The 22021-nt window shown below is 39.9% G+C and overlaps 1 protein-coding gene across 4 annotated transcripts in view; it reads right to left on the bottom strand.

The window, feature by feature from the left end:
• LOC120546974 (disks large-associated protein 2) overlaps positions 1–19784 on the bottom strand; it is a 100260-nt gene extending 80476 nt beyond the window's left edge. For 2 of the 4 annotated variants that reach the window (XM_039782288.1, XM_039782291.1), the window contains exon 1: positions 19391–19784. In XM_039782288.1, the coding sequence (XP_039638222.1) occupies positions 19391–19526 (136 nt within the window). In that variant the 5' untranslated portion in view covers positions 19527–19784. Of the gene's footprint in view, positions 1–13320; positions 15394–18720; positions 18776–19390 lie in introns of those variants that run through there. The other 2 variants (XM_039782287.1, XM_039782289.1) reach the window with 2 other exon arrangements.
• Between the last annotated feature and the right edge of the window lie 2237 nt (positions 19785–22021).

The following is a 22021-nucleotide window of genomic DNA, read 5'->3' as shown; positions in this document are numbered from 1 at the left end:
TCAGTAAAAGCATGCAAGGTAATTCCACAGGGCTGGTTGCTTTTTTCATGTAAATAATATTCAACAGCAGCTCATATGACAATAAGATTTTATTAGGATTACCTGCTCAAGCATTTTCATTTTCCTTTTGCAAATAAATACTACCATAGCAACTGAGCTTAAAATGTAGACGGCAAAAAACAATAGACAGTAAGAGTATCTGAAATCGATACAGTACAGTATGTCTACACATACTTGTGTTTCTAGGCAAGCAATTTATTACAAGAAAGCACCCAGAGAGCACTTACCTTCACCATGGCTGAGCAAACCTCCAGATGCCATGCTGATTGGCTGATGATCTTTTGACCCAAATTCTATCTAGTAATATTGGGACTTTGTTAAAGTTGGTATTGTATAAAATTTAAATGCGTCAGACTCACAACCGCTGAGGTATGGCCATTTAAATGTATCATGTTATTGTTGCGCCACATATAAATGAAATAAACAACATTTGCAGTTGCACAGTACATTAAAGTGTTATGGAAGCATCTCAAATTGGTCATTCCACATTATGGCAACCAGGTAAAAATCAATTTTCTTTTCAGGTTCGTCATAACATGTTATGGGCCAAATTTTAGTGGTCAAAATATTTATTTCAAACACTTGAAAATCAAAATTTTGCTACTGTACCTCTCGGTTTAGGAGAAATGTGTTTAAACTTGGAGTGCTTCTTAAATGGTAGGGATGTACCGATCCCCCTTTCCCTGTCCCGATGCTGATTCTGATACCTCAAATCAGTCTGCCGATACCAGTATCTCTCTCAAATAAAAAAATCTGTATGCCTCATTCGAATCATCTTTTATGTACTATAAGGTAACATGAGGTCAGGGATTGCTGTCAGGGTTTTTTCCTGGATCAGAATGGGCCTTTGAGGGGGGACTACGCACGGTGGTAAGCATGATCAGTCTGCGTACAGTAAAGGCAAAGTAAAGTCTGTGTTACCTTATTTTAAAGAAATCTATGCATTTTCCTGTTATTTCTGACAATTTGATAAACAAAATGTATATTATGCTTGAGTAAATAAAACCCCAGTAAACAAAACTGATTAAAAAAATAATAATATTAAAATAAAATCACCGGGAAAGTCTGGTACAGCCTGACTCTGGAGATAAAACTGAGATTAGCTTTCATATTCAAGTTTATGTTCTGCTTGTTCAACTGTTGTTTGGTAAATTGCTCCTAAACACATTTAGAGAGGATATGAATTGCTATTTTTATTCTCAATACTTTTCATTTTGGTGCTGGTGATTTTCCTTTGGGGCTGGCTAAAACCTCTGGGGGTGCGCCAAAAATTCGTCCATGCAGGAAAAACCCTGGCTGTGGCGCTAAAAAAAAACAGACAAAAACATAGCTAGTATAAGAAGATAATAAACCAGATGCTTTCAAACTGGCTGGCTGTACGTGACACTTCCCGACTCGACATGTTACACTTAAGCATCCTGAATGGGATTGTGGGATATTGGTATTCTGCACTAAAACACGTATAGTGTGCTGATTCGAGTGAGCAGAGAGCTTTGATTTTTGGTTTTGAATAATGACTTGGAAAAGAGGTGCATCTCTCCCTCCTCTCAGCACACAGCACAAGACACAGCACACACATGCCAGGTCTCTAAAGTGGTCAATCCAAAAACTCTGTAAACTGACAAATACTCTCTGACTGTTTCCTCGGGATTATGTGAGATTCTTTTTTTGTAAGATTTGGCAAGGAAAGTTGCCCTCTGGTGGTAGCTTTCTTACCTTAGAGAAAAAGGCAAGTCTCAATATTTTGAGCAAAATTTCAAAATTAAAGCAGCAATGGCACTTTTATTTGAGTTCACTGATTCGGGTCAGCTATCACACAAACCTTACTGTTGACAATCTGTACTGCCTTGAGTGAAGATATAAATGAAGGTTGTTCTATAGTATGATCCCGGCCACTGAAAGGTGTATGTCAACACTTTTCACCCCATGCAGACTCCTCTGAATAAACCAAGACAAGCTCCAAATGTGTCTATAATTAGTTTTGAATTAAACTGTCACCACCACGAGACTGTGTTGTCACTGTTCTCACTCTGTGTGCCGATGACACATCAGAGTGCAGGCCACAATCTTTAAGCCTCATTTGTTTCTATGGGGAGGGACAGATCTTTCTAATTCCACGCAATTAAAACGATTAGTGAATGCCGAGGTGGCTATAAGGCCTCGAACTAAAAGGTTGGATTTCATTCATGTGCCAGCACACATTTGGCAAAGCTCTGTACTCATTTCAGAAAATATAGAAACATTTAGTATTTTCATTTCCACATTGCTGTAAAGTCCATTTTATCAAACCTCATCAGAGCAGCAAAAATGACCTAGGAAAAGCAGTCTCAGTACTGTAATTATTTAAATTGTTATTTAAAGGAGTGACATCTTAATAACCACAATTTGAAAATTAACCAAACTGCTAAATGGACACAAAAGTGAACTCAAGACCATCTGTGAGAGTCTTGATGGATCCCTATTTAGAGGAATATCCAACATTATTGATATTCCACTTCCATGCTCAAGTTGTGCTGATGATGAGCCAAGGGTTTGCTGTTCAGGCCAGGCTGAGGGTGCTGTATGCCAGAAGCCTGCTGGAGTCAAGTAAAAAAAACCTCTTACATAGGCTGTTTCCAAGTGGGCAGAGCCTTCTGATTAGTGGCTAGCTAGGGATCTGCCAAAGTGATTTGAAAGTTGAATGAATGGTTGAAGATTGGAAAGTCAGTTTTTGTTTGAAATCAAATATAAAAGAAGTTGAAAACACATGTATTCAAGGCTGTGTTGTTCTGACTGTGAATGCAGGACAGCAACCTGGAATAAAGCTTGACTTAATAACTGAAGCGAAGAGAAAAAATACAGTTTTTTGGATGAAAGCGAATGTTTTTCTTTACAAACACCTGCATTTTACAGGTGTCTTGACTGAAATCCTGCTTCTTTTTGTCTGTCGCTTTGCATGTGTGCTCACATGTTCACGTATGTGATAGAGAAACAGAGAGCGTGTGAGCTTCGAGCTGAGTAAACCAGCTAAGCAGTGCACCCTGCCAAGCCCTACCAGTGTTTTATCCTGTTAGTGGCGCTCAGGCTTCCCCCCTTGCCTGACTGGACGCTGGTTTAGAACATTAGTATTAGCACTCTGAATTCCCTGTGTGGACATGTACCACCTGGCAGGAGTCGCCGCCCTGCGTGAGTCAGAACACTCTGGCCATTAACACACGGCAGGTACCATGCCACTGGCAAAGGATCAAGGCCATGTGATAATGTTAACCTTAGTATCCACACACACACACATAAAACACACACACACACACACAGCTTCTCTCCTGCCCCGATTCGTACAGATCCTATAAGCGCTCCCCAGAGTGTGATAGACTGAGATGACTGCTACCACCCAGCTTCTCTACAGGCTAACCCTACACACCGCATATCCTATTATCAGCTATGGAGATGTTCACTATGGATGCTGCCAGAGAGCAAACACACACACTCAAATCAATTTCACGCATGATGGCATAGAGTTTAAAACTAGGTTGGTAAAGCTGATTCTAATCTTTTTTTCTCTCTCTCTGGTATGAATTTGGATGTAAAATCAAAGACCAAATCAAGAACATTTTTGCTTCATGTATCCATTTTTAGTTTTTGTCTAATATTTGCTTTTCTATTTGGTAGCAATGTTTGTGTAGTGTAAGCAGGGCTGTAGCCAGGAGTTTAGAAAGACTGAGATCATAACTCAAAATGGCCCAGACACCAAAATTGTTTCTAACAAAAGTAAGTGTTTAAATAAGCACAAACCTTGACATTTTATTTATCCATTTAAAGCTGTTATAACCAATATTTTTTTCATAATATATCAAATGATAATATAAACAATGTGAAAGGGGTCGCTGTTGAATCTGAAGCTCCCCTTGGTTTTACAGAGCTTTATTGCATCTTTCATCTCATTTATCTGTTCGTCCCACAACTTTACTGTTTTGGTTTACTCTCACAGCTCTCATAGTGACGTTTTTACAGCAAGCAGCTGTTTTCAGTGAAAAAGCAACCATCAACAGTGTTGGGAAAGTTACTTTTAAAAAGCAGTGTTTGCTCGTTACTCGTTACTTCTTAAAAAAGTAATCCGTTACCCCCTATGGAAAGTAACTTTTTACTTTACTCGTTACTTTTACGTTACTTTTAAAAGCAGGCGTCTCTAGCAGAGACTGAAGTTAATTATACAAAAACTATCTTTAACCATAAAACCAATCTATGGTTAACAGTGAAGTGTCTGAACTACACTGCAGACTGGATTCTCTCCTCACAGAGTGACAGCTGATTCATTATGAACGAGTCCAGCGCGGGTTGAATGCACATCAGCAGGTCATCGGCATTACACGGTAGGGCTGGGCGATATGGAGAAAATCAAATATCACAATATTTTTGACCAAATACCTCGATATTGATACCGCAACGATATTGTAGTGTTGACTATTGGTGCTTTCACTAAATATTTACACGATGAGATTTTTGATAAATAATCACCAGTAATGTGGATATAATGACTAAGTGGGCAAAGGCAAATAATAGAACAGTTACAACAGTCTGGTAAGTTCATAAAATGACATCACTTTACTGTAATGCAGCCTTTAAAACCAGGAAAATACAACACTTATGTCATATCACGATATTATGATATCCAAAATCTAAGACGATATCTAGTCTCATATCACAATATCGATATAATATCAATAAATTACCCAGCTCTATTACACGGTGTAAGTGTATACTATGTAATGTCTGTATCGACTTGGACCGGGGTCCGTGCATTGTCGTAGACACATGCAGCGTCTTTTCTGGAAATCCTTGCGTGTCCGTGCAACCAACACAAGTCCACAACGGTCCGCTGCGTGTATGTATGAGGCCATCACCACCGCATCCATCTGTGAGGTTGTCAGCTTTGTGTCTGCCTGGCTCAGAGCGCCATCCAGCAAAAAGCCACAAAGCTTAAAAAGCTCTCAAAAGTTAGCTTTGGCTGCTTCTCACTTGCCATGATTACTCTGCTACCAGCCTCTGTCACGTACCGTGTGGAGCTTGTGAGCGCGCAGCTGAGAAGGCAATGTCGCTGTCAAATCTGTCCCTGGGAAAAGTAAAGCTTCGTAACTTAACGAATTGAAAAATGTAACTACATTTCGTTACCAAATTTTCAGTAGTAGTGCGTTACACTACTTTTTACCCGAAAAAGTACTTATGTTACTGTAACGCGGGCCCATCAAACAGCAGACAGACACAGTTAGGGACTAGCTGGTGAATCATTTAGCAGCTAAAAAGACATATAGTTCCCTCAGGATTTGGTAGAGACCAAAGAACAGCTAAAAGAGAGCGAATATTGGACTTACATTCATCAGGTGTCCACAGACACGACTGCACGTGAATGCTAATGTTGCTCTGTAACTACTGGATGTGTAAATAAGGAACAGTTTGCTCACATTTAGAGCTGAAACAATCCATCAATGAATTAATTAGTCAAGCGACAGAAAATTCATCAGCAACAATTTAGATTTGATTATTTTTTTAAAGCAAAAATGCCAAAACCTCACTGGCTCCAGCTTCCTCTGTGTGAATATTTGAGTTTTCTTAGTCCTCTGCGATAGAAAGCTGGAAATCGTTGGGTTTTCGCAGCTGTTTGAACCAATTTTAGGTTCATTTGAAATGTTTACACAGGCTGTATCTTAGTTATCGTGCGCTTCTGACAAAACCAGCCAGCAACACCCAAAAACCGACCAGATCCGGTCAATGAATCAGAGGATCTACCCTTCAGATGCAGGCTGCATATTGACAGGAAAGGGCTTCAGGATTAGAAATCCTGTTGAAACAGGGATTGCCCTGGCCTTCATACAGAAGGGACTCTCTGTTCAGGCCTGCACTGCATTATTCTGCCAAGACAGAAAGATCCTTTTCGCAGCTATTTTCGACACAATCCGTCCCCATGTGGCAGCCTCTTTGTCTGGCCAGGAATCACTTGTCACCTTTGTCACCTTTTAAGCAAGAACCTGATTTTCTGGCTATGCAGCCCTCTGGGGACACATATACAGTAACTACAGTACACCCATAAAATGGGTGTACTTAGGGCAACTTAGGGCTGCAACTAACAATTATTTCATTGTCGATTAATCTGTTGATTGTTTTTTTAGATTAATCGATTAGTAGTTTAGTCTAAATGTCAGAAAAAGGTGAAAACTGTGACCAGTATTTCCCAAGATGACTTCCTCAAATGTATTGTTTTGTCCACAACTCAAATATATTCAGTTTACTGTCATAGAGGAGTGAAGAAACTAGAAAATATTTACACGTAAGAAGGTGGAATCAGAGATTAATTTTTTTCAAATAGTTGGCATTTAGTTTAATAGTTGACAACTAATCGATTAATCTTTGCACTCTACAAAGATTGCAGCAGGATTTGTTTTTCAATGAGATTTCATCCTTCATGGTTTACAGTCGACCATTGTTTTGCTAATTCATTAGATCATCATGTCATTTCACCTACTGTGTCTCTTCCCAACCTCCCTCGACCTCTCACTCTCATGATCTCATTCTTCTCTCTCCCTCTTTCTGCAACTGACTCACTATCTCACATACTCAGCATGGACACACTCACACTATGTCGATGACCACTCACCAATCAGCCTTTGTAACACGAACGCGCTCACCCTCGGGCATTCGCTAAAGGAGCTTCAAGATTAGCAGCTACTACTAGCATGACACACCGAGAGAGTACTACGGGAGATACTGAGCTGCAACACACACACTTGCACATACACTGCCGTAGAGCTTGATACTACTACAATAGAATAAACATATCTGTCAATGGAGTGATACGTGTTTGTGTGCCTGTTTTCACACTGTTATATCCCACATGCACACCCTGGCCCAGATCTCTCGCACGAAGGGGCTACAGCTCCTGAGTATCTCCATGGAAACAGGCTGGAGAGCAGCATATCCCACTTGACATACTGTCAGAGACTAAAGCTGAATCCAGTTCTCATTAGGGAAGCCAAACCACACCACACACCAGGCGGCTGATTCCATTATTAATTCCAACAGCTTGTTCACCCCAAAAAACACACACACACACACACACACACACACACACACACACCTGGATGAGGGGTTTCCTCATGCTCAAAGTAGTCGATACACTCCAACTAGCTTATTTGACTTCGACAAGAGATTCTCTCCTCAGGCTGATCAATGCAGATTGTATGATTTCAGTCAGTCTCATCCTTGCTCGTCATTGATTTTCCTTCAAACGCCTCACAGTTACCATTTTACCTCCTGGATTTAGTACAGTAACTGACAGTTAACATGCAAAGTAGAAATCATTCACGAGCCCAAAGCAAAACACAAAAGACGGGGATTCAATTTGAAAAAAACAACAACTAAAAATTCTAAGAATTCTTCTTTCAAAGAATTTGCTGTTGCAAATCCCACAGAGTGAAAAGCTTGAGAGTGTAGGCCATGCGCTACAAGATGTAATGTAGTGCAGAGAAGCCTTTCAATGAGGTTGTTTCAAACTGATGTTTAAGTGACAATGACAGAGCTGGCGTTTGCCATGAAATTAACGTTGCAGAGAGAAAATTAAGGTTGACAATAACCAGCACTCACTTACAGTATGTGGTCACTGCTTTTCTGACATACCAACATCAACCCCATACGGTTTTATGGGAATAAAATAAAATTTGACTGCTTGATGTTGTCAATGTCAAGTCTTATATCTTCCATAACATTCAGCTACATCTCTTGAAATGTATGTAGGACACAGTTATCCACTCAGGTCAAATGTGAGAAGAGTACATGTTTCTACATGTTCTAAGTACAAAACAATAAATTGTATCAATTGTGCTTTCTGCTGCCAATATCCAGCTCACTCCTCTGAATGCTCTCTATATTCAAACTCATATTCACTCTTCCACTCACTTGTACACCCACACAGCTTCTCTTGCTACCTAACATGGTATTGTACCAAGCACCACTAAGAAGGATTAAAACTGGGAACCATTTCTGGAGATTCTGGTTATTTCCATCCAGCTTCTCTTCAATTTTGCCACAAGACTGAACATCAGGTGTCCAGGAAACATTAAGATAACAGAGCTGAGATGAAACATTATTTTTTAATGATTCCTATCTTGGGTCACTGCAGCAGCTAAAGAATAAGGGTACACTGTAGACAAGAATACAACAGATGGAACATATTGCTAAATTATGATAGGATATTGAATAAAGTCACATAGCAAAAATGCCAAATATTCTTTGTTTCCAACTTCTCAAATGTGAGGATATGCTGCTTTTATCTGCTTTATATCACTGTGAATAGAATATTCTTGGGTTATGGACCATCGGTTGGACAAAACAAGACATGGTGACATTTTTCATAATAGACTGCCATTTTGTAGACCAAATGATTTGATGAAATAATCTGGTAATTAATTGATAATAATAAATCAATAGCCCTACTCAATACATACAGGAAGGGAAAGTACAGTAGACGTGTGTTTGATGTGCAAATATTGGCTATACAGTGAAGATATGCAAGTGTGAATTGTAATTAACTGCTTTGAAACACTGGAACTACAATTTTGTATTTTCTCTTCTCATTTTATCTTGAACCAAAACTATATCAGCTGCATCAACTGCTGTGATATAATCTGCAACGCGACACTCCCTGAATACTTCCATCGGCAACCAAACAGAGGAACGTCTGCACTTCGTCAGTTGCACGGCGCAGTGTACGTAGGCCCCTATTGATAGTTTGGTAGTTTGGCTATTTAAAAAATTGTGGGTTTGTGCAGGATGTCCCATGTAGCGTTAGTGACAGTTCTCTCTGACCAATCAGTGGTCTGCAATGTTTTAACTTTACCTGTTAGTGTCAGCTCAGCTCACTTGTAACCTTGACCAAGGTGGTACTAAAAAAGTAACAGGTACTAGCCAACTTTTGCTTATGGAAAACCAAAACGAGCGAGCGAGCGAGTCGAGTTGAGTTGAGTTGAATAGAGCAGAGCCGTACCATGTGGTGGAAACAGTAAGATATGTATCTTAAACAATGTGGTTACAATAGTCTACAGTGTTTGTAGACGTTGACATGAAGCAAGAGAAAATACCAAGGTGTCACTAGAAAGATGCAAGAGAGTGACAAGACAGAGAAAAGATGTAGCAAAGTTGTAACAGTTTGAGATCTAAATAGGTAAGCTGCTGAAAGAAACCAAATCCTGAATCATTGAAAGGTATGTTAATTGCTGGATCTGAAGTGTCACTCACTGAGGTGGTTGTCATCAACACTTTAACTTCTCACTGTTACCCACAATTTCCACCAACTGTGGAACGGCTGTCGGCTCCGTGCTCCGCTGTCCTTCAATGCCCACCAGGTCCGGATATGTTGCGGAACAGCTGCGGCCATGACTGACAGTCCATTACAGCTGAAGTCACGAGGACCCACGAGAAAATACACACATTGACTTTAATGGAAACCTATTGACTCCGCCGCCGTTGCGCAGTTGGTGGAAATTGCGGATTACTGATTTATTTCCATTGTTGAAACCAAGTAGTCCAAGAAACTATGTCTAAGTGGAAAAAGAGCAGTGTTGTGCAGCTCAGTAGACAGACTGCCGTAATAAACTGACACGTTTTAAATGTCACTCTTATGTAGATACCTTTAAGTAAAGTGTTACCTAAATGTTTTATGTGTTCAGTTGGGAATTAATACTAGGTTATGTGGTTATAACATGCATAGTCATCACCACCATGAATAAAGTGGTGCCACCAACAGAAACCAAGCTTCTTAAAAAGAAAATATGAGAAATAAGTCATTCCAGCAGTGCCAGTTTCAGGTGATGTCTTGTTCATGTTTAACACCATGGATAAAACAACATAAAAGCTATCTTAAAATGATTCTGTGGATTATCACTATAAATTTCACAGAACTCACTGGTCTTTCTATTGTCGTCCTGCTCTGCACTCAGCAATGAATCAGCTCGTCAGTTAATGGCTGGTTAATCATTCCATCCTGACCTCCAAACCAATGCAGCAAAACAAATAGAAAAGATGCCATCAACAGCCAGATGTACTGCAGCTTTAATCCTAAAAACAAACACACACTATCTGTGAGTAAAACAAAGAGGGTATATAAACAAATTAGCTATTTTATTAACTCTGTCAAACTACTGATCGCCCATTTGCAAAATAGGACGCAAAAAGCAAACTGTGGTGTCCAACAGAGATCTTGAACATGACATCTAAAATAATGTCCAACATGCAGAATGTTTCATCACTCAAACTGAACCAAATCCACAACCAGGTGTCAGCAATGAAGGATGATGCAAAAAGGAGCTCTAACAATATTCCATTAGCCCCATCTGTTGATCGAACCATCCGTCTTTCCCCCTGTTCAGCTACCTGGTCCAGATTTCAACAACTACTGGCCAGATTGTCAAGTTTGGTTTGGTGTTCATGGTCCTCAGAGGACTCACTCAAAATGTTACAAGATACTGCAAAGTATCTAAAAGAAATCGTAGATATTTATGGGCTGCAGAGGCTGAATCTCAATGTTTTCTGCTATTCTCAATTTAGGATATCTCATAACGTAACAAGAAGGTTACCATGACATTTTAAAAACACATTCATGCTCCCAAAGGGATAATAAACCCTTTTCGACATTTTGGGAAATTAGCTTAGCTTAGCACAAAGGCTGAAAATGGGGAAACAGCTAGCCTTGCTCTGTCCAATGGTAACAAAATCTGCTCGGACATACTTTCTGCGTTCCGTGCACAGCTGCCGAGTTTCCATTCATATTCCCATTAAAGGTCTGCGTCAGTCTGGCTTTTCAGCTTTCTCTTGGCCTTTACATATGGTGGATCTCCTCTCTTCAAAACAAGCATACATTTTTTAAAGATATTTTTTTTTTAGCATTTTAGGCCTTTAATTCCACAGGACAGATGAAGACATGAAAGGGGAGAGAGAAGGGGAATGACATGTAGCAAAGGGCCGCAGGTCAGAGTCAAACCTGCGGCTGCATCAAGGAGTAAATCGCTATATGTGCGCCTGCTCTACCAACCGAACTAACCTGGCCACACAAGCATACATTTTGTTATCTTTTTCTTCCTCTTGCAACCCAGCTAGAGGTGCATACACCACCGACTGGAGTGTGAAACAAGGGATGGAGCATGCGCAGTCGCGAGGCAAGCTTGCTATGCATGAAGTTTGCTTAAAGCTCATTAATTACCACATTATATTGTTTGTTCAATCTGTACAAAAAAAACTAAGTGTTGCCAGGCAACCATCAAACACTCCTGGAAGTTACTGATCCTGGCAAATTCCAGCACATAAAACCCTGTAATACATTAAAAAAAATGTACATTAAAGTTTCTACATTTCGGTTCCAGTCTCAAGACAACTGCTGGCTCCAGCTACATATTTACTATACAGACAGTAGAGTGGCATCAATCTTCTCATGTAACTCGGAAAGAACGTGAATGAGTATATTTCTCAACATACTGAACTATCAATTTAACCATTGTAGCAGTAGGTCTCTAGCAAAATTAGTTGGTTAGTATGTTGTCCATATTGCCCTACATTTCCGTATTGTGTGTAATAAACATTGCAGCCTCTAGGGGATGCTAGCGGGGCTTTCCACACTTTATTCTTGTTGGGAGCTGCAAGCTTTTTGCTGAGAACCGGCTAAATGAGGCGTTTCAGGATGCCAATGTATCTGCTGGAGAATCAGAGCAGTAAAAAGCCGCCTGGAAGATGCGAGCAGCTGAGACTCTGCTCCTCTGAGATCCTCTTTTGCATCCTAATGCCACACATGACAAATGAACACCACAGACACCTTACTACACATGAAACACCTTGATTCAGTCCACACAGCTGTCTGAGTGAGTCTGTATTTATGCATATAGGTGTGCCTTTAGCTCACTGTTTGTACAGTGTATCAGGAGAAGGAGCATGTTGCCAGGGCAAATGCTATATGCACAGTTTGTGTGTGTGCCTGCATGTGTCAGGACACAAGGATTAATGCGAGCATCTGTCAGTATTCTGCTGCATATCACTACAGTTATAAAAGAACCTGGCATGCTATCTGATCTGTATGCAAACATGAATGAGCATGAATGTACATACAATTTTTAGCTAAAACAGATTTATTGTGATGTTTTTTCTTCTTCTTTTTTCAGGTTACATCACATTTGTGATTTTCTGGTCAAACACATCCAAGAGCTAAACGGAGCGCCAAGACACTGTCAAAGGTTTCAACAAACACACACACACACACACACACACACACACACACACACACACACACACACACACACACACATCCTGTCAAACAGCAGAATGCAGGATTTGGATATTGCTGCAGCACCAGCTAGTCTCCATCCTTATTATGCCATTAGGAAGGGTGTGTGTGTGTGTGTGTGTGTGTGTGTGTGTGTGTGTTTGAGTGTAAGGTGAAAGTGATGAACCCCCATTAGGTCACTTACAGGTTTAGGCTTTGAGGCTTCAACATGTGATTAAGCGATTTAAGGATTTGAAAGAGATCACACTGTTTAGCTGTTGGCTAGCAGGCTCCCGAAATCACATATGGGGAAGGTCCCCCCAATATACCTCTGTCCCCATATACCTGCTGCCTTTATCTTTATCTCCTCCTTTGTATCCTCACATTGACTTGAATTCTCTCTACGTAAATTGACAGGAATAGGGTTTTTTTTCTCTCTCTACAGCCAAACAGAACCGATAAAAATGATTACATAATGATTAACAACTGGTACCATTACAGAAGGCAGTCTGTCAGTTATTTTGAAGCCAGAGATTGTGCCGACATTAGTAGCCGTAAGTAGATCGATGGAAAGCTGTTTGGCCACATTGTCAAGATAAAAATCCCCTTGTTGCCCATCGAGAAGCCTGTTTGAGGAGCAATCCCTCCCACCCTGCTGGATTCTGTTACATGAACACACACCTGCTCGGATCGCTGTGATTGAGGGGAAGAAGAGGTGCTTTTCCTCTAAAACTGAAGATATGTATTTTGTCATATCTGACAAAGATCTATCTCTAAGCTTTTTGTATTTCTATCCATTGTGTGGAATACCAATTACCTAATCTGCTGTGCCAACTTCTCATCTACCTGTTAAATTCACACACATACACACACACAACACACACACACACACACACACAAGGCTGTAACAGTTCCGTAGAAAATGTCTCAAGAAAAAAGCAAAAGAAGCAAAGACTAGAAGCGTTTTTCCGAACAAGTCTTCTTACCTTGCAGCGAGTCTATGTTCTGGAGACATTGGAGCACATATGCGGCGCGTCTTCACTCGATGACAGGGAAGCGGCGGACAGTCATGTAGAGGTGTTTCACATCTGAGAACGGAGGGGGAAAGCAGGGTTTCTCCTCTGTATATCTGTTCCTTTCTTGTAATTTGTTCAAAGCCCTCAGAGGAATGGAGCACTGACAGAGGAGGAAGAGGAGGAAGAGGAGGTGGAGGAGGTAAAGGAGGAGGAGGAGGAGGAGGAGGAGGAGGAAAAGGAGGAGGAGGAGAGGGAAGGCTAAGGAGGGAGCAGTCTGCCGGGCTGGGCTGCGTGTGGATCACCTGGAGCAGTGTTGGGCTCCGCATTTACTCCTCCACTGCAGCAGTGCGAGGCAGCGGCGCGAGCTGCATGTTGCTCCCAAAGATCACGGCAAAACAAGGACACGGAGTCTCCATCTGCTGGATTCAGGATTCTGCAGCTCTGTAGCTCCACACACTCCTATCCCCATCAGCATGCACACTCATGCTGTCCCTCTTCCCCTCTGGGTTTCTATCTGCATCTCTGTCTCTCTGCGTGCCTTTGCCTCACACTCCTTTTCCCTCCCAGGGGGGTTTATAACGAGTCACACATGTGTTGCCATGTCATTTGGCTCTCACTTTTCCTGCTCTGTGTCCTCGTATTGACTGGTGCATGTGGTCATACGTCTCATGCTCTTGGTGATAAAACGTCAAGCTCAATAAAGCCTTAGCCAACCTCACGCTCTCCCTGCGATGACATCACTCCTCCGACTGAAAGGGAGGGAGTCATTTCCTGGTCTTGTCGGGACCCTGCTGACGTCTTCAAGATCAGACACGTTTTTCAGGCCATGTGCAGGTGTTTAAATGGGATACAATCCATGGAGAAAGTTAGACACAACTGAACAACAGGAAACACGCCAAAACTGATGGTTCCAGTTCACCTGCACCAGATCCAAGCAAATTACAACACAAGTCTTGAACACATTCCTGTCTTTTAAAGTCCTGACTTCTTGTCCAAACTGGAACCGCAAATTTCACCAACCAGCAGAACGACACCAAGTCCAACAAGCCCTCACATTCCCCTCACGTCCTCCCTCCTTCACCAGCCTCTTCTCTGTCCTACAGCACAGCAGAGCGTCTAAGGTTGAGAGACAATCTGAGAGGAATAAATACAGATTTGGAAAGGATCATATTGATTTTAGGCCCAATGTAAGACGTATTGGTATTCTGAAGGAGTAGAGGTGCTACTCAAGAGAAATATGAGCGCTACTTCACTGGATGAAAAAGACACATCAGCAGTAGCTGATGCAGATAGAAAGGAAGAGCCACTTAAATAAGCACACTAAAAGACAAAGCTAACACTCAAGGATGTAAAACTGTGTGTATGTAAGCACTCAAACCTAGATGCCTTGATGTGTTTTTGTCCTGTTTTCTACACTTCTTCTGTGCAGGTGAATGTTTGGAAAGAGACCAAGTTTTTCAACTTACTATCGTCTCTTGCCAACTGTAAAACGGTGATGGATAGTCACCATACCAACCAGCAGAGCTGCAGCTAAATGAACTGGTGTTTTTCTATTATTCCACTACGTACAGACTGACAGCAAATCAAAGTGGACTGAATATGCTGCCCTCTTAACAAGATATCTGCTCCTATTCTCTAAACTGTCCAGTCTCAAATTAAACGAATATATACATATATCTATATCACTATCTCTGTTTTCTAAAACATTGTGGACACACAGATCTAAATGAACTAAACTTATTATAGTTATTTCACATACAGTAATAGCCATCATGAATGATGAGACTGTCGGGACAACCCAAAAGGTGCTGCTTTTCTGAAAAGATTACAATAGTTTGCAACATTTCCAACAGCAGAGAGACACAATACAATATTTGTGCTCTAGTGATTTCTTTGCTTTTAGTCCTATCAAACTAACCCTTGCACTGCTGCTGACACAAACTGTTGAACAGCACAAGAAAGCCCTCTAAGTAAATATATTTTCCAAAATAACAGCACACACTCTGTAGTGGATTCTGACATGGCCAGTTTTTGAAACACACCAGCAGGTATGTCAGTGTTTCGTAAAGTAAACAGTCCCACCTAGTGGTGTAACACTGATCTGAAGTGATTTAGAAAATGTCAAAGATTTACACATTAGTGCTGTAATCCTGTTGTAGATTAAAAACGCTAAAAACAGCAGACTTTTGAAATGCTCATCATGCTCATTTTTAATGCACTAAAAAGTCATAAACAGCATCACTGCATGGCCTGCTTGCTTTATTTTCCTTAAAATGATCCGGTCCACACAGACATTAACATTCTGCCTCAACCTTGAGAAAATGATGAGCAAGGTATGATAAAGAGCAAGTTCTGCGGATGGCTGATAAAGAAGGAAAAACTCGGAACAATTCTTTAGGTTATGCACATCAAACAAGCAGAGATGTTCCCGTATCCACGTTCACTTCATCTGGGTCTTTGTGCTGACAAAGCCTGTAAAAGCACAGTAGGACCCTACACACGATTAACTCACAGATAATCTCTGATGTGTGGTTGGGCTGAAACTCCACTGTCAGCTCATTTTGTAATGCGTAAAAAGACATTTTCAGAATGTGATTAACACACACAAGATCATTGTTTGAGCAAATGCTGTCAAACTTGAGATCCTACAGTCTTTATCTAAGGATGGTGTTATGATATAGAATGACACTGAAGCACTACAGACACACGGTAACAATTAGTGTCGGGCTAAATGTGCAAAATGTCCCTGAGATATTAATGAACAGAACAGAAAGGTAAAGGTTCAGTTTAAAAATAGCCACACCTGACCTCAAAATGTTAGTTCATTGGTGAATAATACACCAACAAACATGCTCCTAGCGACAAGCAAATTATTTTCTCATGTCACGAGAATCTTGAGAATACTTGTTTTTGTGTTAATATTTATAAAGTAATTTAAGATTACTCTTTCATGGTTTTGTCTTGGCCTTTGGCTTCAAAAGCATCACAGTGCTAGCGATAATATTTGAGGATTGGGCTGATGTGAGCCAGTATTTGATCATCCATGATGCCCAAAAAATGCCAAGGCAAAGGCAGCGGACCCCTGCAGTGCTTTTTCCTTGGATGGTTCTCAGTGCTCTGACCTCTACTGAGAGATGGAGTCGTGCAGAGTTTACCTAATTAACGACTATCTCCTTTATGCTCTATGCCCAAATTCTCCACACATTACTGTACAACAGTTAACACCACCATTATGCTATGTGAGGTTGATTTGCTGTCTTCACCTGTCTGTCCTTTGGTATTAGGCTCCAACCTTTCCCATCATGCACTGTGCTAGATGGTAGATAAACATCTCATCTGTCAGATCACACATAATATAAACTTTACAGAAGTAAAGTTACAGTACACAGAAAGAAAAGCAGGAATCAATCTTTTTCATTGTAAGAGGCCAGTGCTAACAACCAGGCTTATCCCAAGGAATGTTGAGGTATAAAGCTGCATTAATAAATATTTTTACATTAACAATGGATGGAATGTCTATGTGCATGTGAACGGTGTCGCTCTTAGTGACAAACCACAAATCCACCCTCTGCAGTTTTCAAATCTATGGAGCATTTTACAGCTCATTGTTTACTGTTTGGTTTCGACTCACTGCTCTTGTCAGCATAGTTTCCAGCCTCAATAGTCAGCGGTACACTTCCTGCACAGCACCAAACAGCAGACAAAGTTAGCAACTAGCTTGGAACTTAGCAGCTAAAGGGCCAGATATTTCTCTCAGGAGTTGTTAAAAGGAGAGTAAGTATTGGACCCACATTCATCAGGGGGACACAAACACGACTCCAAAGGAATGTTAATGTTTCTCCGTATCTGCTGGATGTGTAAATAGGCAAGTGTCTGCTGTTCGCCATATCAACCTAATAAGGTGATAATATGTCAATGTTGTGTTTACAGCTTGTTGTACTGACCCCAGGTGGCCATAAATAAATACATGAATGCAGGTTTAATTAGTAGTTTGAAACTCATCTAAAGAAGAAGGCTGGCATTATTCTATATTAAGATGAATTATAAGTCCCGTGAACCAACAATATGCCCATTTCTTTATACTATCTGACTTTCCCAGCCGGTCTGTAGCTTTCAGTCCCAAGCCCATTGGTTCCTACTGAAGAAGTACATCTTTAAAGCAATAATATATATATAAATATTAAATATGTAAAAATATAGTTTAAATCGTATATTATTTTTCATAAAACTGCTGGGCACTGTAGATAAAGTAGAAATTACCCCAAAAAGGAGTAAACTGTGTATTTGCAGGGAACTTTTTTAGCTGCGGATTAACACACATTTGGTTTGCCGGTGACTTTATGGCACCAGGATGGTGCACAAAAAGTAAACTCCAAAATATGGTTCTAGTTGAGATGTAGAGAAGTTTTGGGTAACCTAAATCTCACCCGGTAGAACGTGCTGCACCCATGCAGGCTGAGTTCAGACCCGCAGCCCTTTGCTGCATATCATCTCTCTCTCTCTCTCTCTCTCTCTCTCTCTCTCTCTCTCTCTTCCCCTTTCCTGTCTCTCTGTACTGTATAATAATGAATAAATGAATAAAATAAATAAATAATCTTTAAAAAAAAGATGAAGAGAAGTTTAAAATTTGGAGAAGAGCTTTGAAACTGTTTAACATCTTGTAATACAGAGTATAACATCAAGTTAGTCAAAGGACCAGTCTGAGATATAACTTATTGTTTTGATAGATTCCCCTGCCCTGATGTTGTGATCTAAATCTTCAAATAATTCCTCATTCAGCTTTTTCTCTGCCTCTGAGGTTTATAATTTAATTCATAAGACAGCTGAATTAAATTACATAAGTCAAAACTTAGATGTGCCCAGAAGACTAAGTGGTCTTACAACCTGAAATATGGTCAAACGTCCACTATATTACAGAGCCCGTGTTTATGGTAATGATGAACATTGATGTGTTTTTAATACTTTTTGGTCAAAGAATGGAGGTCAATGGCACATCGCAAAATATATATACAGTTTTTGGCTACAAGGGCAACACTTAGTATGATCAGTTTGGTCTTTTTATGGGATTATTTGCCAATAGGGAAAATATAGAATATCACCAGACTTACCCTTTATAGTCTCTGAATAAAGTTTACACTATTACCAATCAGTTACTACAACAGGCCACAATGGTCTGATCCTACTCCTGAAAAGTCATCGCTTGAAAAGAACAAAGAAGCTTCCATCATAACACTGTCATTCCTTCAGATCCCTGCTACTATAAAGCCATTGTACAATATGTATAAAAAAGCAAAGCGAAAAGAAGCCACCTTTTAGCGTAAATGACATCTCCTCATTATGTGTGACTTGATCACCCCTCCCACCTCTTACCTGAGTCCTTCTCAAAGAAAAGACAGCAGTGAGTCTGTAGTAGCCATGGTAACACCTGTGACAGATGAAAAGATGGATGACAGATATAGTACAATACAGCTGAGTCACTCCAAGCACACACACACACACACACACACACACACACACACACACACACACACACACACACACACACACACACGCAAACACACACAAACTGACTGAATGGAGGGGAGCAGCACAATAGGAACGTGTGGGCATTTACAGACAGAAGAAACTTGAGGAAGAAACTGTGAGTCCCCTGCATTCACAATGGGTTCAATGGCACCTCCACCCTCCCTCCACCTCCAAACACATATACTCTAATTCTCACAACACCTCCTCACCCACACACCATGCATCATCCAGTGATTGATTGGTGCAGGAAACACCCTACAAGTGCAAAAACAATCATTCAGTGAGTGACTCATCCATGCACTGCAGAACTTTCTATCATTTACGCTTCCTATCAGTCTGACCAGGTGCGACACGCTGGATTCACCTGGCTTCACCTGGCTTCACCTGGTCAAGACCCCCAAACCTCCATCAGACCTTATGTAGGTGCACTTGAGATAACAGTCAATATAACAACAGGCTTTACTGCAGGCTCGGTTCATGCACAAACACGACACCGTTCATCTTCCCTCTATACCTTTTTCAGCGCTGACATCTTCCTCCTCAGAGAAGGTCACTTCTTCTTCGATAGTACACGGGCGGTTAATAAGTGAAAGGCGATCATGTCTCCTGGATGCCGTGAAAATGTTCATTGCGTTGTTCGTTATAAACATCTGCGACAGAGCGGCCGTAGTTTCCCATGATGACGGCGGCTTGTATGTGTTTTCTTGTCCGACGCCAGTCCTGATGCAGCGGCAGACTTCATTCTCTGGAGATGAATTATAATGCAATGATGTTGTTGTGGTCACTGATAGCAGAGCTCCGCTTATGAAGGCAGCCAATATCAGACGCCATTTTTACAAAGTATGCACCTACAGTATAGCCTACTTGTATTGATATTAAATTAAACCGATAACGTTACACGTACTGTAACTTCTCAACAGCCTAACATACAAAGTTAAGAAAAAAAACGTATTAAAAAGTAAAAGCATTCTTTTTAATCGATGCCAGCCTACATTAAATAAGCATGACGTAGCCTACACAATTCAAAGTGAATTGGTGAATAATAATAATAATAATAATAATAATAATAATAATAATAATAAGACAATAACGTGTCTTTTACAATGGAAAAAAAAAGTTCCAGTTTCCTTTATACTCTCTGTTTATTTTTATTTTCTTATTCAATATTACTAACTGAATTTACATTGTACTTTTAATTAACAAAGTAAAAATTGCTTTACAGTAAAACAAGGAATAAAATCCACAACGAAAAATTTAAAATTATAATTAAAACATATGTAATAACTCAAAATTAGTTAACAGAAGGTTATTATTAGTAAGAAGGGATTTAAAGGTGGATACTGACTTTGCTTGTGCTGCCTGATGATTAAAATAACTGACATTTTACCCGGTGAAGATCTTATTGAAATAATTTGTAATATTTGAAGGATGTCCTTCAACTACTACTGTTGATCCAAGTGTCCTTGCACTTTACTCCAGCAGAGCTTCATGACAAGCCAGTGTCGGTTCACTGTGTCACTGGGCAGCTGCTGTGGGTGTTGTTATCAGCAGCATACTGGTAAGCTCAGCGTGTATTTCTTTATAAAATAGTTCTCATAATTGACATCCAGACTGGGACAGCCAGTCTTCTCCATCACACCCTAATCTACTGTACCTCTCTTTTTCTCCTAGATAAGACATCAACCCAGAACTTAGTTAGGAACAAAAGTTCCTCATCATCCTCTTCAAGCTTGATAATTATAAACAAATATTTTTAAGGTTTCTAAAGGGAAGTTTGCAGAAAAATAAACTAGTTTTATTTCAAAGTGCCTTAAGCTTTGGCGCCAATGTTTATAGTAATTAAAATGAGTGGGATAACTGTGAGGAAACATGGTGAGATTGATTTGTGATGGTAAGAAACTGATCTTTGCAGTGTGGTGTACTGTCCTAAAACAGCCAGAAGCAAAAGAAAATGCGTGAATCGCTAAAGCTTTGCTCACACTGCAGACACAAATAGACTGTACACAGTAAAAATCCATCAGTCCTCATAACATTACTCTAACAATGATTACAACCTTTCGCAACAAGAAAACTTAACACACAAAGTGTTCACTGCTCAGTCAAAAAGTCTCTGCAAGTAGATTTTAGTTAAGTGAAATGAAAATGATTTGTGTCTGGAAGGTAGAAGAAACAAAATCAAAAGTCTGAGACACTGCAGCATATGTTGAAAATGGACAATAATGATAGTATACACATACAAAACTTATTGTGTATGAAGCTTACATAACTCACACAAAGTTGACCCTTCACAAACATTTTCAAGTGTTTCGTCAAGTGTTATTTCTTGTCTACTGTATGCAGTATGAAAATTTACCAAACTCCCCATAGACCCACTGTTTAAGAATAATAAAGAAATAAAGCAAATACTGTGAGTTAGGGGAAAAGCTCAAACTCCACATTTTTTAATGATCACAATGCATACTTAAACTAAGTAACTTCTTGCAAGAATTAAGACAACATAAACTTTAGATTTTTTTTAAATGTTCTTTGTGAATTATGCTTAATATACTTAATAGTTCTTTTACTTTACTGAAATAATTAAACGGACAGTGGAAAACCAAACGTTATTGCCTCTTTCATTATTCCTGTCAGTACTGAGTTTTGGTCACTGGAGGGCGCCAGAGACAATCTTCTTCACCGTGCTCTGTCCATGGTGCTGAAACATTTAAAGGTAGCCTACTCTACACTAAACTCTACATTGTGCTGAAACAGTCAAGACTTTCTTACTGTTGATTTTTATTTCAACTGAACACACACACATACACACACATAGTGTAGTGATGGAATGTAACTATGGTAAGTACATTTACTCGCAACTAAGTACTGTACTTAAGTGCAGTTTTGAGGTATTTCTATTTTATCCTACTGTTTTATACGGCCTACTACATTATGTACTACATGTTGGAAGCCAATATTGTGCTTTCTACCTTACTACATTTATTTTAAAGCTTCTGTTACTTTTCAAATACAAACTAATTACGTATGATTTATTATTATGGATTAAAATACTAATTTTAAGTAAAAGATCTTCTTCCACCATTACATAAAGTCGTTTTCACTGCACCAATTTAATGTGTTTGTATTCAAATTCTATTGGTCTGAATAT

This window comes from Perca fluviatilis, chromosome 18, assembly GCF_010015445.1.
Source record: "Perca fluviatilis chromosome 18, GENO_Pfluv_1.0, whole genome shotgun sequence".
Taxonomy (NCBI): domain Eukaryota; kingdom Metazoa; phylum Chordata; class Actinopteri; order Perciformes; family Percidae; genus Perca; species Perca fluviatilis.
Note: the sequence above shows the minus strand (reverse complement) of the source record. Positions and strands in the feature narration are given on the sequence as shown.